This window comes from Hipposideros armiger, unplaced genomic scaffold (genome assembly GCF_001890085.2).
Source record: "Hipposideros armiger isolate ML-2016 unplaced genomic scaffold, ASM189008v1 scaffold_49, whole genome shotgun sequence".
Classification (NCBI taxonomy): domain Eukaryota; kingdom Metazoa; phylum Chordata; class Mammalia; order Chiroptera; family Hipposideridae; genus Hipposideros; species Hipposideros armiger.
The window spans coordinates 301,403-313,999 of record NW_017731399.1 but is presented as its reverse complement, the minus strand read 5'-3'; the positions used below and the strand labels follow the sequence as shown (position 1 = coordinate 313,999).

General features: G+C 43.1%; 2 protein-coding genes across 2 annotated transcripts in view; one reads left to right on the top strand and one right to left on the bottom strand.

Moving 5' to 3' along the window:
• SAMD15 (sterile alpha motif domain containing 15) overlaps nucleotides 1-1,095 on the top strand; it is a 17,412-nt gene extending 16,317 nt beyond the window's left edge. The window contains exon 3 of the mRNA XM_019640338.1: nucleotides 417-1,095. Within this exon, the coding sequence (XP_019495883.1) occupies nucleotides 417-452 (36 nt within the window). The 3' untranslated portion in view covers nucleotides 453-1,095. The remainder of the gene's footprint in view (nucleotides 1-416) is intronic.
• NOXRED1 (NADP dependent oxidoreductase domain containing 1) overlaps nucleotides 1-12,597 on the bottom strand; it is a 19,122-nt gene that overhangs the window by 4,288 nt on the left and 2,237 nt on the right. Inside the window, exons 2-6 of the mRNA XM_019640341.1 lie at nucleotides 9,687-9,858; nucleotides 7,788-7,984; nucleotides 3,627-3,807; nucleotides 2,881-3,032; nucleotides 1,834-2,056 (exon numbers count right to left, since the gene is read on the bottom strand). Of these exons, the coding sequence (XP_019495886.1) occupies nucleotides 1,834-2,056; nucleotides 2,881-3,032; nucleotides 3,627-3,807; nucleotides 7,788-7,984; nucleotides 9,687-9,841 (908 nt within the window). The 5' untranslated portion in view covers nucleotides 9,842-9,858. The remainder of the gene's footprint in view (nucleotides 1-1,833; nucleotides 2,057-2,880; nucleotides 3,033-3,626; nucleotides 3,808-7,787; nucleotides 7,985-9,686; nucleotides 9,859-12,597) is intronic.

Here is a 12,597-nt window from a genome sequence, read left to right as displayed (position 1 = left end):
TATTGCACTCTTCCCCGGGCGAGACAGTCGCTCACCGGCCATTGGACGGCTGCTCACGGTGGCTCACAGCAGCTCACGAAAGTACATGCCCGCTGCCGGCCAGCCCCACTGCGACCTATGCCGTCGCGGGCGACTCACGGCAGCCCATCTCCAGGTCGAGCTGTTGTTCACCATCTTAGCTGTAGAGAGCGCAGCGTCACTGGCCCTCATGTGGGATCTGAACCGAGGTCCTGCTGCTCAGAGCTGGCGTCCCAAGCCAGCTCTTAACCAACGCGCCACTTGGCCGGCCCAGAGGGAAAATTATTTCTAACCTAGAATTCTATGCCTGGCTATGTTCTCAATAAAATATTAGGTTAAAATAAAACCATTTTCAGACATACTGCCTAAAAATTACTTCCTATGCATCCTTTTGTCAGGAAATTATTGGAGGAGGACCTGATCCAGTACTATGAAAACAACGACGAAAAAAAAAAAAAGAAACTATACCAGATAAAGAGGGATCCAGAAAAAGATGCAACATAAGAGAGAGGTGAAGGGGAACCCCAGGATAATTCCCAAACTGGGAGTGTATCACAGCCCATTGGTAATTAATTAGAATACAAAAGAGAGAGGGAAGAACAAGGATTACTTCCAGGGTGCTGGCGGGAACAGCTGGTGGAGAAGCTTGTAAGAAGATAAACACTGAGCAGGTGTGAGAGCAGGTATGCTTTTGGACACGAGTTTGAGTGGAGATGGTGAGAACGAACGCAGAATTGACTGCTAGGCTAGAGACAGTCGGAGCCATCAGTGTAAAGAGGGCAACCTAAATCCCCAGATGGGAAAAGATCGCCCAGGAACAAAGCGTACAATGAAAAGGAAAGAAGGCCTAGGACTAAGAGAGCCCTGAAAACTCCCAGATTTAAGGATAGGGCAGAAGAGGAGCTGACAAATGAGGGGCTGGAGAGACAGGAAGAAAATGAGGAGAACACGAGGGTAGGAGGAAAGCCAACCTAAGAGACTGCTTCAACAAGGATGGCATGTTCAATAGTCAAGGCCAAAAAAAAAAAGATTTGAAAGTGTCCAGTGAATTTAGTGACAAGGAAGAGAGCTGGTAACAAGGGCAGCAATGGTTCCCCATTAGATTATCAAAGATTAAAAAGATTGGTCTTCTAGTTATGAAGCTATAGGGCAATGGCACTTTCATACACGACAGTTGGAAATGAAAATAAGCACCACGTTTCAATAAGCAATTCGGGAATATCTATCAAATGTAAAATATATATAATCTCTAACCCAGAAATATTCTTCTAGCTATTCATCCAATAGAAATCCTGATACAAGTATGCAGAATAAGTACAAGAATCGCTGCTGCTGCCCTTTCTGTAAAATTTGGGGCAGGGGGAACTAGATCACCATTAAGAGGAAATAGGATGAATAAATTTAATTAAATAAATGTATCCAATGGATGCCTGTGCAGTTGCTCATACATGAAATAGATAGGATTGTACTAACACAGAATGTATCCACGACACAGTAAGTGAAAATGCAATATATATAGTCCCCTCGTTTCTAAAATGTGTATATAGATATAGATATGCATACACATTATAATGACAGTATAAATATATGTTTGTAAATGCATAAATAAAAAGACAAAAATATTAAAACCATTAGAGGTAAAACCCACGAAATGGTACTTGAGGAGCAAAGGAGGGCTTTTACTTTTCTGTTAGCTGGACTTCTGACAAGAATGTATTTTTACAAAATTTTAAAGATAACATGAAAAGAAGAAAATAAAGCAGAAGCTAAGTCAGCAGTGTGGGAGGAAGGAGAGAGGCCGGCTGGCTCCCTTACCGTTTCCGAGACAGGTTCTCGGCGTAGACTTTGCTGACAAAATCTTGCAGCTGAAACTGTGGGCAGGATGCCCCCTCTTCCTGGCAGTCCTCGGAGTGCACGGAGAGGAAGAGTTCATTCAGAAGCTGCAGCGCAAGTAAATGCGGCACAGCCTTCTCTGTGCAGATGTTTAGGGCTGCATAGAACACACCCTCCAACCACTTGATATTGAGGATTATTCCCCCTACACACCAATGACAGGGAAACACCAGTTAGCACCACCAAACAGGTTTACAGGGAACCCAGGACAAACCCCAGACAGTGAACAGCCACCTTTTTTCCAAGACAGGTTGGTCCTATGAACCTCAAGATAAGCAAGCACTCCTTCCTAGACCAAGAACCCTGTTTGTGTCCTTGATAGCACATCATGTGCTGACCCTGCCACGGGAGGACAGGCATGACTAACGGCCAAAGCATTCCCTAGGAAACTCCAGAAGGGTCCTTGCTAATAAGGGGAAGGCACTAGGGGAAACTGCAAGATTAGAGCAGGGAAAACCCATTTAGTCCCAGCCCCTGCAATCTCCTGTTGAAATAGGCTCTCCCCTCTGGTCGTTTCCAGTTCATCCTTAAAAGGTCTGAATAGTCAGACGTCTCAGCTTTCCCTAATAGCGACTGCTTTTTGCCACCAAAGCCGTTCCCATACAACACCTAAATAGCTGAGAAAGTAAAGCACAGGGAATATGGTTGATGGGATTGTAGTAACGAGGTATAGTGTCCGGTGAGTACTAGACTCATCAGAGTGATCGCTTCATAAGTTATGTAAGTGTCTAATCACTATGTTGTACACCTGAAACTAATATAATATTGTATGTCATCAGAAACTGAAAAATTAAAAACAAAATACAAAGAAAACTTCCTATATAGCTGAGAATCTATCTAGATTGTACTCCCCACACACACGCACACACACACACACACACACACACACGGATTGGATTTAATAAGATAGCATCAGGTCAAGAGGAAGGTAATTTTCAAACGAGTGCCAAAAATAGGGTGAGCCGTTACCAGCAGGATTGAAGGGGCAGGTAGCCTGAAGAATCATAGGATCTTGGAGAGCAGCTATAACTTCCTTATTGGCCCCCCAGCTGGTGGCAAAACCTTCAAAACACTGATACTGAGGCCGCAAGATATTGGTGTGTTTCAGTAGGAGTTTCAACCTGAAAATAAAGCCACCAAGACAGGGAGTGCAGTGCCAGGACTGGAATAAGCCACATGACCCATTGAGTTCACACCCAACCCCAATAACAGACCGCAGTCCTGCACCAGCACTGCTCAGCGCGCACGTAGGTATGGGTCAGTGCTGAGGGCACACTTATCCGTCGGACTGTTCAGCCATCTGCCTAACAAACACTGGATGTTATCACTTGCCAGGCTCTGGGCTAGGCACTAGGGGTACAAACATCATATTTGACACACGCTCTCAATCACTCTTCATGCGGTTGACTGGTGGTTTCCGTGCCCACTGATACACAAGGAGAACACTAGTCAGCTTCAAGTAGTGGAAGGCTCTGCTGCAGTTCTAAACATTTGCACATCAAAGGAAAGTTCCCACCCACATGTGCAGTTGGTGGAGAAGTGAGAAAGACGCCATTAGAAGGGCCGGCTGGGTCCTTCTGCCGAGGAAGCTGCTTCCACCTCACCAGTGTGAACAACCAGCTCCAAGAGGTAGGGGCTGGGAGGAGGTGGGAGGCAGAAGCCAGCGCTGAGGAGACAAGCGTTCTGCCGGTTCTGTGCTCACCCTCACAAGATACCTGGGTATTGGGACAGCAGATACAAAGCTGTACATGATGCAGGCTTTTCCAAGGCTGGTTTGAATTTCGGAGCAGATATTCAGCAGCTGAGATGGCAGGCAGCAGAGGAATATCACGTTGGCCCAGCCCACCAGACATGAGTTATGGTAAAAGCACTGGACTCCCAGTTTCTGCAACTCGTCTGGGAGGGATAAAAGAAGACAGGAAGATCACGGTACAAAGGAGTTTGACCTGAACACCACCTGTGGGGAGAGGATGACAATGATTTTATCTCAAGTATTGTTGCCACATAAATCAGAAGAGATTTCCTCATGCCTTCTAAAAGCCACGCAGCAGGGCCCTACTCCTAGTGACACAGCAGCCGGTGTCACCGCAGCAGTGCTTGAGATTGTAAGATAATTTATCCTTACCTTACTTTCAGACCAAATGCTGGAATTTTTCACATTTGCTTTAGGAAGCAAATAATCTGAAAGAAACCTTCTGCTCCAATTTACGGAAGGTTTATCATGTGCCAGATAACGTACAAAGTATTTTGTATGTATTATCTAAGGAAATCCTCACAAGGGGCTCATGAGGCAGAGGCTAGTATAATGCCTACATTATGGATGAGGAAACTAAGGCCTCAAGAAGTTATGTGACTGAGCCAAAGCCACACAGCTAACTGGCTTGAGTTGGTAGGAAAAACTAAGAGAGTGGAAGAGAATAGGGCAGAGGATGGGAGGAGTTTGGGGAAATATACTTACAGTTTCCATAAAGTATACACGATTTAATGTTAAGATATTTATAAAGGTAGAGAGAAATGTGATAAATCACGTAGTTGCATAAAAACTCCCCTTGATAGTGAATCATTTGGTTATACTTGTGGTATGTATTTTCAAAAGTAAAAACGTAAAGTCATATATGGTAATATGTTTTAAATGTTATCGAAAAAGAGAATATTAGAATTTGGAGAGGTCATTTCATATCTAAACCACCAAGAGTACATGATAAATTTGATGCTGAGGTTATCTGGGTACTCAGGTACTTTCAGATAGGCAATTTGGAAAACATGCACATCAATTTTTTGGAATATGTGGTTCTCAAAAGTACATAAGCGCTGATGCTGTGCATTTTGAATTCTTGCTTCCTTATGTAACATGCAGTGATATTAAAAAACTGTAACTTTATTATTAATAAACATATTGCTTCCCAAAGAATACATATATTTTATTGAAATAACATATATACCAATCCTATTGATGAGATGTTTAAAATTTGCCTTGAGTGGTAAGATTTTTTTTAAAGGTTTCCTTAATATAGAAAGAACATTTGCAAATCAATAAGAAAAATACAGGCACTCCCACAGAAAAATTAGACAAAAAGAACTCAAAAAGTTGAAATAGCAATAAACCTATAAAAAATGTTCAACTATTCTAGTTATCAGCAAAAGATGTACTAAAAACAAGAAAAATTTTAAAGGCACATTAAAATAGAGATTTTAGGGCAGGTCAAGTGGCTCAGTTGGTTAAGAGCTTGCTCAAGGGTGCAAGCTCTGAGCAACAGGGTTGCCGGTTCAATTCCCACATAAACCAGTGAGCTGCCGCTGAGCTGCCAACAGGTGGCAGCGTGGCTCAGCTGGTGAGAACACGTGCTCCTAACAAGGTTGCCTGTTCCAGATGGTGGGCTACACCTGCCTGCCACTAAACACTGAACTTGGCACCTTGAACTGAGCCTTCTGCCGCCTGGATGGCTCAGTGGATAGAGCATGCACTCTTAACAAGGCTGCTTGTTTGACTCCCACATGGGATGATGGCTATGTCCACCTGCAACTAATTGAACACAGCACCTTGAGCTGAGCAGTGCGACTGGACTTGGAGCTGAGCTTGCTGTGCCCTCCACAACTAAGATTGAAGGACAACAATTTGGCTGTTCCCCTTCCCCAGTTCCCCAACACTGTTCCCCTCCCCCAATTCCCCAATAATATCTTAAAATGAAAAAAATAAAAATAAATAAAATAGTGATTTTTAAAAAAGATGCCCAGAATTGACAAGCGTGTAGTGAAATGGGTGTTCTTACACAATATTGGTGAAAGTTTACAACTGAACAACCTTTTCTGGAGGTCAATTCAAAAAACTATATTAGAAGTTTCTTTAAAAATTAAATATATCTACCATATGACCCATCTATTCTACTCCCAGATATTTACCCAAGAAAAATTAAAGCATTTTCCACACTAATATTTGTACATAAATGTTCATTGCATTAGCCAAAAACTGGAGACAACCTGAATGTCCATCAACAGATAAATAGTTAAACTGTGGAATATTAATGCCGTGAAATACTACTCAGAAATAAAAAGGATATCAAAACATGAAACAACATGGATGTAGTTCAATATAATCATGTGAAGTGAAACAAGTCAGACCAAACAAAAATACAAACTGTATGATTCCATTTGTATAAAATTCTAGAAAATGCACCTAATCAATGGTGACAGAAATCAGATCAGTGGCTTCCTGGGTGGGGGCCTGCAGGGAGGTAGAGAGAGAGGAATTCAAGGAAACTTTTGAGGGTGATGGATAAGTTAGTTCAGTACTTTGATACTATTGATAGTTTCACAGGTGTATTCATGTGTCAAAACATCAAATTGTACACTTCCAAAATGTGCACTTTATTATACAAATTCTGTCTTAATAAAGCTGTACCTGTTCTTGGCCCAGTAATTTTATTTTAAAAATTATGCACAAGGAAATCCAACTAAATAGAGCACAGTTGCATAAATTAGCATACAGCCATACTTCATAATACTATACAACCTGAAAATCATGATTTTGAAAAATGTTAAACAATATGAGAATATGCTCATAATACATTCAGTGAAAAAAGCAGAATACAAACAACTTTGTATAGTATCAATTACTTACATAATGGTAATCTGATGAGAGAAAAAAACGGTAAAAAAATGATAACCCTGGTAAAGGGATTATAGGTAGTTATTATTTACTTCCCTATTGAGTAATTTTATAAATGTTCTATAATATGCATATACGTATTATTCTTCAATAACTTTTAAAAATTATTGAAGCGTAATTTACATACAGTGCAACATGCAGATCTGAAGTATATAATTTGATCTTTTTTTTTTTTAAAGATTTTATTGGGGAATTGGGGGAGGGGAACAGCATTGGGGAATTGGGGAAGGGGACCAGCCAAGTTGTTGTTCTTCAGTCTTCGTTGTAGAGGACTCCAGTCGCCATCTGGCTGCCTGTCGGCAGATCGTGGCCTCCAAGCTCAAGGTGCTGTGTTCAATCTTAGTTGCGGGTGGGCGTAGCCACCATCCCATGCAGGAGTCGAACCAGCAGCCCTGTTGTTAAGAGCTCACACTCTATCTACTGAGCCATCCGAGCAGCAGCTCAGCCCAAGATGTTGAGTTCAGTCTTAGTTGCGGGTGGGCGTAGCCCACCACCGAACAGGTAACCTTGTTGTTACAGAGCCATCCTGCCACATGTTGGCAGCTCAGTGACAGCTCTGCTTGGGCGCAGCATCACTGGCCCATGTGGGAACCGAACCGGCAGCCCTGCTGCTCAGAGCTCGCACTCCCAAGCCAACTCCCAACCAACTAAGCCACTCCGCCGGCCCTAATTTGATCATTTTTGACAAATACATACATCCATGTAATTTATACCTCTTTCAATATATAAAACATTTCCATCTCCCTAGAAAGTTCCCTCAGGCCCCTTCTCAGTCAGTCTTCCGGAAGCAACCGTTCTGATTTCTATCACCACGGATTATTAAATGGAATCATTACAAAACACTTTTTAAAATTAACTAAAGGTTATTTTTAAAAACATAAGGCCAAATATTTGGAACTGGTTACACCCACCAGACTCTAACTGGTCCAGTTAGAAGATCTGTACTCTGTTTGGAAAGCTTCTCTGTATCAAAGACCCAGAAAGATATCTCACCACTACAGGCACAGGGAGGAGAGATGGCTATAAAACATTTAAGTGGAGAAGAAAAGTTGTTTTAAGGAACAAGTTTAAAAACCACCTTTCTAGCTTGTCTAGGGACTAGCAAGCTAAGAGCGCAGCCTGCTGCACGCAAGGCTTCCCCTCTCAAAATGGCCTCATCGACATTAAAAAGCACACCCACGCCCTCTTTCTACCACACACCACTCCTCACCCAGGGTCTCTGGCCTCCTAGTGGAGATCCGCAGCCTCTCAGCAGGAATGGGGACAAGTTGAAGCAGTACACGAGCCAGCTGCTTCCCAAGGTGGCCGCCTCCAATGATGCCCACCTTTAAATCATCATCATCAGGAATGTCATCAAGAGATCCAGTCACGAGATCTGTGGGAGTCTGCTTCTCATGTAATGATTGTCTGGAGAAGGAACACATAAACACACGTGTAAATACACGCTCACCCTAGAGCTTTTCTTGGAGTTTCCTGCTTGAATTTCCTCACATGGCAGCCTGGTGGCACCGTAAGGACTTCAGAGATAAGGCATTCCAATGTTATGCCACTCATCCAGCACCACTCGGGAATGAAATGTTCTTCCTGGGTAAATTTTCCAGAAAGTAAAACATACTCCATCAAAGGACCAAAACTTGTTCAAAACATTTTTAAATGACCATTTTCTTTGTTGCATGTGGTGTGCGTTTCCCTGCCTTCTTAAATACACTGCCTGAATGGTAAACCATTTCTTTGATTCAGGACCGTCATCGTGAACAGCCGCTGTCATCCATCATCCTGGAACACTGTTCCTCGCTTCCTGTGCGCTCCTCCTGATGGAAAATTTTCATTTCTATGAGGATGAACATACCCCTTTCCTACGATACCCCCACACACCTACTCTTTCTAGTTTGCTATGTCAGTTCCGCACAGATCCAGCAAACCAGGTAACTTAGCTTTTTTCAAACATATGATTTATGAAAGTAAATGGTCTATCAGGGAAAACAGACCTGAGAAATTGAGGATCAAGGATTTGAGCCCTCTCTTTCCTGAGGTTCACTTACTATTGGTTCTGGATGTGTTTCCTTGCCCAAGATGAACAAAGTCTGACCTCTGAATACATAAGGCATTGTTGGATGTTGTTATACGACAACCTTGTGTTTGTTCTGCATTTTTGTGAAAATTGGTGTTTTTAAAGACTAAAGCTCTAGAGTTTCCATATAAGCATCACAAGCCATATTCTATCTAAGGCTTCTCTCATGGTTGAAAAAGTGTTTTCTCTCAGTGCCTGATCCTTCCAAACATAAAATACCTCCGGGAAGTTTCATATATTGGTTTCTCACCACTCACTCATCTTGGATGCAACCAATAGGTTTGTGCATCCTTATCAGCCAATCAGCAAACTCATTGAGCCGCCTGCCTCCTTGGATATATGCTATGTCTATCACATGTTCAATTCTGATCTGGTCCCACCATTGAGGAGTTAACATAATTTTAGAAAAAGTAAACTGAGAAATAGACTAGGGCGACAAATGCTTCAAGAGTAACCTAGAGTTACAGAATCCAGGAGCTTAGACCTAGGTACTTGGCTGTCACATTCCTCCTATATAAGTGTCTGAAGCCACATTGTACAAAGATATCAGAAGCCAAACTGGACTGGGAGCATCTATGCAAATCAGTATTCCTGGTTTCAAGCAAGTCATCTGGCCAAAGGGACCCCCAAAGTCCCCAGTGGCTTTCCTGTGAGGGAGTATTCCACTATTAGCTCAGCCCCAAAAGAAGGAACTGACCTCATTTTCAGTCAATAGCCATAGAATGGCTAGTTATTAGTAGATGTGGAAGACAAGCTGGTCATCTTGATGAGTGGATGGATGGATGGATGATGGATGAATTGATCATTTAATCAATCTACCCACTGAAAGGAAATCGCTACTAATTCATGCTTTGTTACAGAACCACAGCCAACGGACCCTGGTATGCATTTCCCTGGTGTTTTCAGACCAGGAGCAACTGACTGTGGGTAGGAAAACACACCCCTTGCCAAAGTTATTCTCCAAAATAAGAAGTTTAAGTCATTCAATTCTTCAGTCAGATCCTTCTCCATCTGTCTGACCCTGGAGACCTAGCTTACCTCAACTTACAAAGTAGCTTGCAGAAGAAGGTTGCATGTGCACAGCCCTTGATCATCAGCCCCCGAAAACGACCCTGCAAATACAGCCAGTTGCGGTCTTCCTCTTCCATCTCATACTCAAACTGCAGGGACTCAAGGTCCTCTAGCATGTCCATTTCCAAGCCACCACCTCCTGCAGCAACAGATAGCAATCAATTTGGTTCCCTGTCCTGGAAGAAGAGGGAGTTTATGCCCAAGTGTGCGCCCAAGCCACAGGCTCTCGTGGTGGTGGGCGTCAGCGGTTCCAAACTTGCAGGTCTCATCCACCTGTTTTCAGTGTGAGTCCCTTAGGAGCACTGACTGACTGCCCTTGACTCGAGAATACCTGGATTCACGAAAAACCTGAACAAAAATCCAAAGTAATATTCCTCCACATAGGCCAGAGGTCCTTCTTTCAGCAGACGTGTTTACATTAGCAATGGGTTTCATGGGTGCTTTGGGCCAGGACCTTCTCCCCCACTGCCCACTGCCCATTCCTTCCTAAGTTTTAGAAATAGGACTGCACACTTAGACCACATGTCAAAGAAATCCTTCCTTCATTAAACTCTGCGTTCCCCACAGAGAACCCAAAATAAATGTCATAGTCCCTTGTCTAGAGCACAGACATCCATATTTTAGAAAATGAACCCAGAGAAGTATAAGCCCATCTACATCTCTCTCTCACCAACCCAACTGAGAAGATGGTGCCACTCCCCATTACATCTGGTCCTCTAGAATAAGAACTCTACTTCCAGGGAGAATTACTCTAGAAAACTGTCATTATGACTCCTTAGCTACCAGATTACTTCAGTCTCGGAGTCTTAAAGGGGCCAGCCTCACCTAGAGGTTTTCCCCACCTGCAACATGAGGACATGAATTCCATTCACGACTCCTAGGAGCATTACTACACCAGCGCATGTGGGATCTTCCTTTTCTCAATAGAAGGCTCTGGACTTCTCGATTTTTTGCAGACTGGAATATCATACAGATCTTAGCACTACTCAAAGAGTTATTTTTCAAACCCCTTTCTTTTGTGTTTAAGAAATCAATAAGATGAGTAAGCTCTGGGGATCTAATGTATATCATGGTAACTATGGCTAATAATACTGTATACTTGAAATTTGCTAAGAATAAATCTTAAGTGTTTTCAATACACACACACTCAAATGTAACTGTGAAATTATGGATATATTGATTCTAATAATAATTTCACAATGTATATCAAATTATCATGTGTACACCTTCAATAGATACAAGTTTTGTCAATTATACCTCAATAAAGCTGGGAAAAAAAATCAATGATATTAAAAACTCCAATCTATTTATAGCAATGGTGAAACTGAGATCGTAATTCAAAACTATTTGTCTCTAATCTGCATTTAAATTAACTTTTTTTGAGGTGAAATTCACATAAGCCATCTGAAAGTGAACAATTCAGTCCATTCACAGCGCTGTGCATCCTCTACTCCTCTCCAGTTCCAAAACATTTTCATTCCCTCAACAAAGGAAACCCTGGATCCGTTGGGATGTTACTCCAACCCCCACACTCCCAATCAGCCCCTGGAAACCACCAATTTGCTTTTTGTCTCTATGAATTTACCTTTTCTGGATATTTCACATGAATGGAATCATATGTGACCTTCTGTGAATGGCTTCTCTAATCCCTTTTTTGGAGGGCTGTTACATCACTCTCTCAATGTCTTTATAAGCCAAGTCTCCAGCACATGAAAAGCATGGAAGTTCTCAAGTCTAGGAAACACCTTAGACCAAAACAGTGGGTAGTTCATCCCAAAATTGTAGAGTGACGTCTCATGCTCTGAAGGAGAGGAGCTCAAAGCCTCCCAGCTCAGCACGACCAGCGCAGCCCAGGTTAACCTGTACAAGCATGGATTCTAGGCCCATTTCACTTCCACATTCTCTGTGGAAGTGGATCCGGTGATGGTGCCTTTGTAACATGTGAAGTGTGCTAGGCTGACCTAGTTTCCAGAATTCCCTTCTCTGTTTCCGGTTAGGGTGTGCCGCAAGAGAGATTTCTGTGCCAGATCTGGAGGGTGGTAGTGAAGCAGCCAGCGTTTATGCTTGTGAGGTTGGGGAAGTCACTTTGGTTGTCCGCTGGCAACCCTGCTGGTGTGGGGCACAGCTGGCCTGCAACTGCTATACTTTCCTCTGGATGCCCCTGCAGCTTTTCACACTCCTGGGCCAGGTCTGTGTTCAGCTCTGTGACAAAGGCCACCAGATAGCTTCTCTTGCAGGACACCCACTTCATCAAGGTTAGAGGCAGTGAGAACGAACACAGGATCCAGGACATCCCTGGGCTCCAGCCTGTCCTGTTTGTCCCCTCATCTTACACCCATCTTCCCTTCCCCATGCCTGGCCCATGGATTTCCAGCTCTACCACCAGCCGTGCAATCTTCCAAAGACTGTTTAACCAGCTCCCATACTTGAGTCAAGTCAATTCCCTGTAATGAATCCCATACAGACAGACAGAGGCATATAGACGATACACTCCCAGTGGTCTGCTTCTCTAAATGAACCCTGATGCACTAGTTAATAGAAACCACTATTTATTTGGAGATCAGCCAATAACTTTAGCACCAATCAGCAAATTCAACTCCTGCTTCTTCAATGATCAGGCAAAAGCCAAATATGAAGTTACCTATAATTGCAAAAAGGATTGCAAAGTGGAGGAGCCAAAGCCGGAGTCCGGTCCCCTTCAAGCAGGATTTCTCGGCGTTAACATCACTGACATTTGGGAGGATAACTCTGTCGTGGGGTCTGTCCTGTGCATTGTAGGATGTTAGCAGCACCCCATGCCTCTATCTACTAATAGCACCATCCAGTTGTGGCAACAAAGTGTCTCCAGACATTGATATGTCTCCTGGGGGGGGGGGGG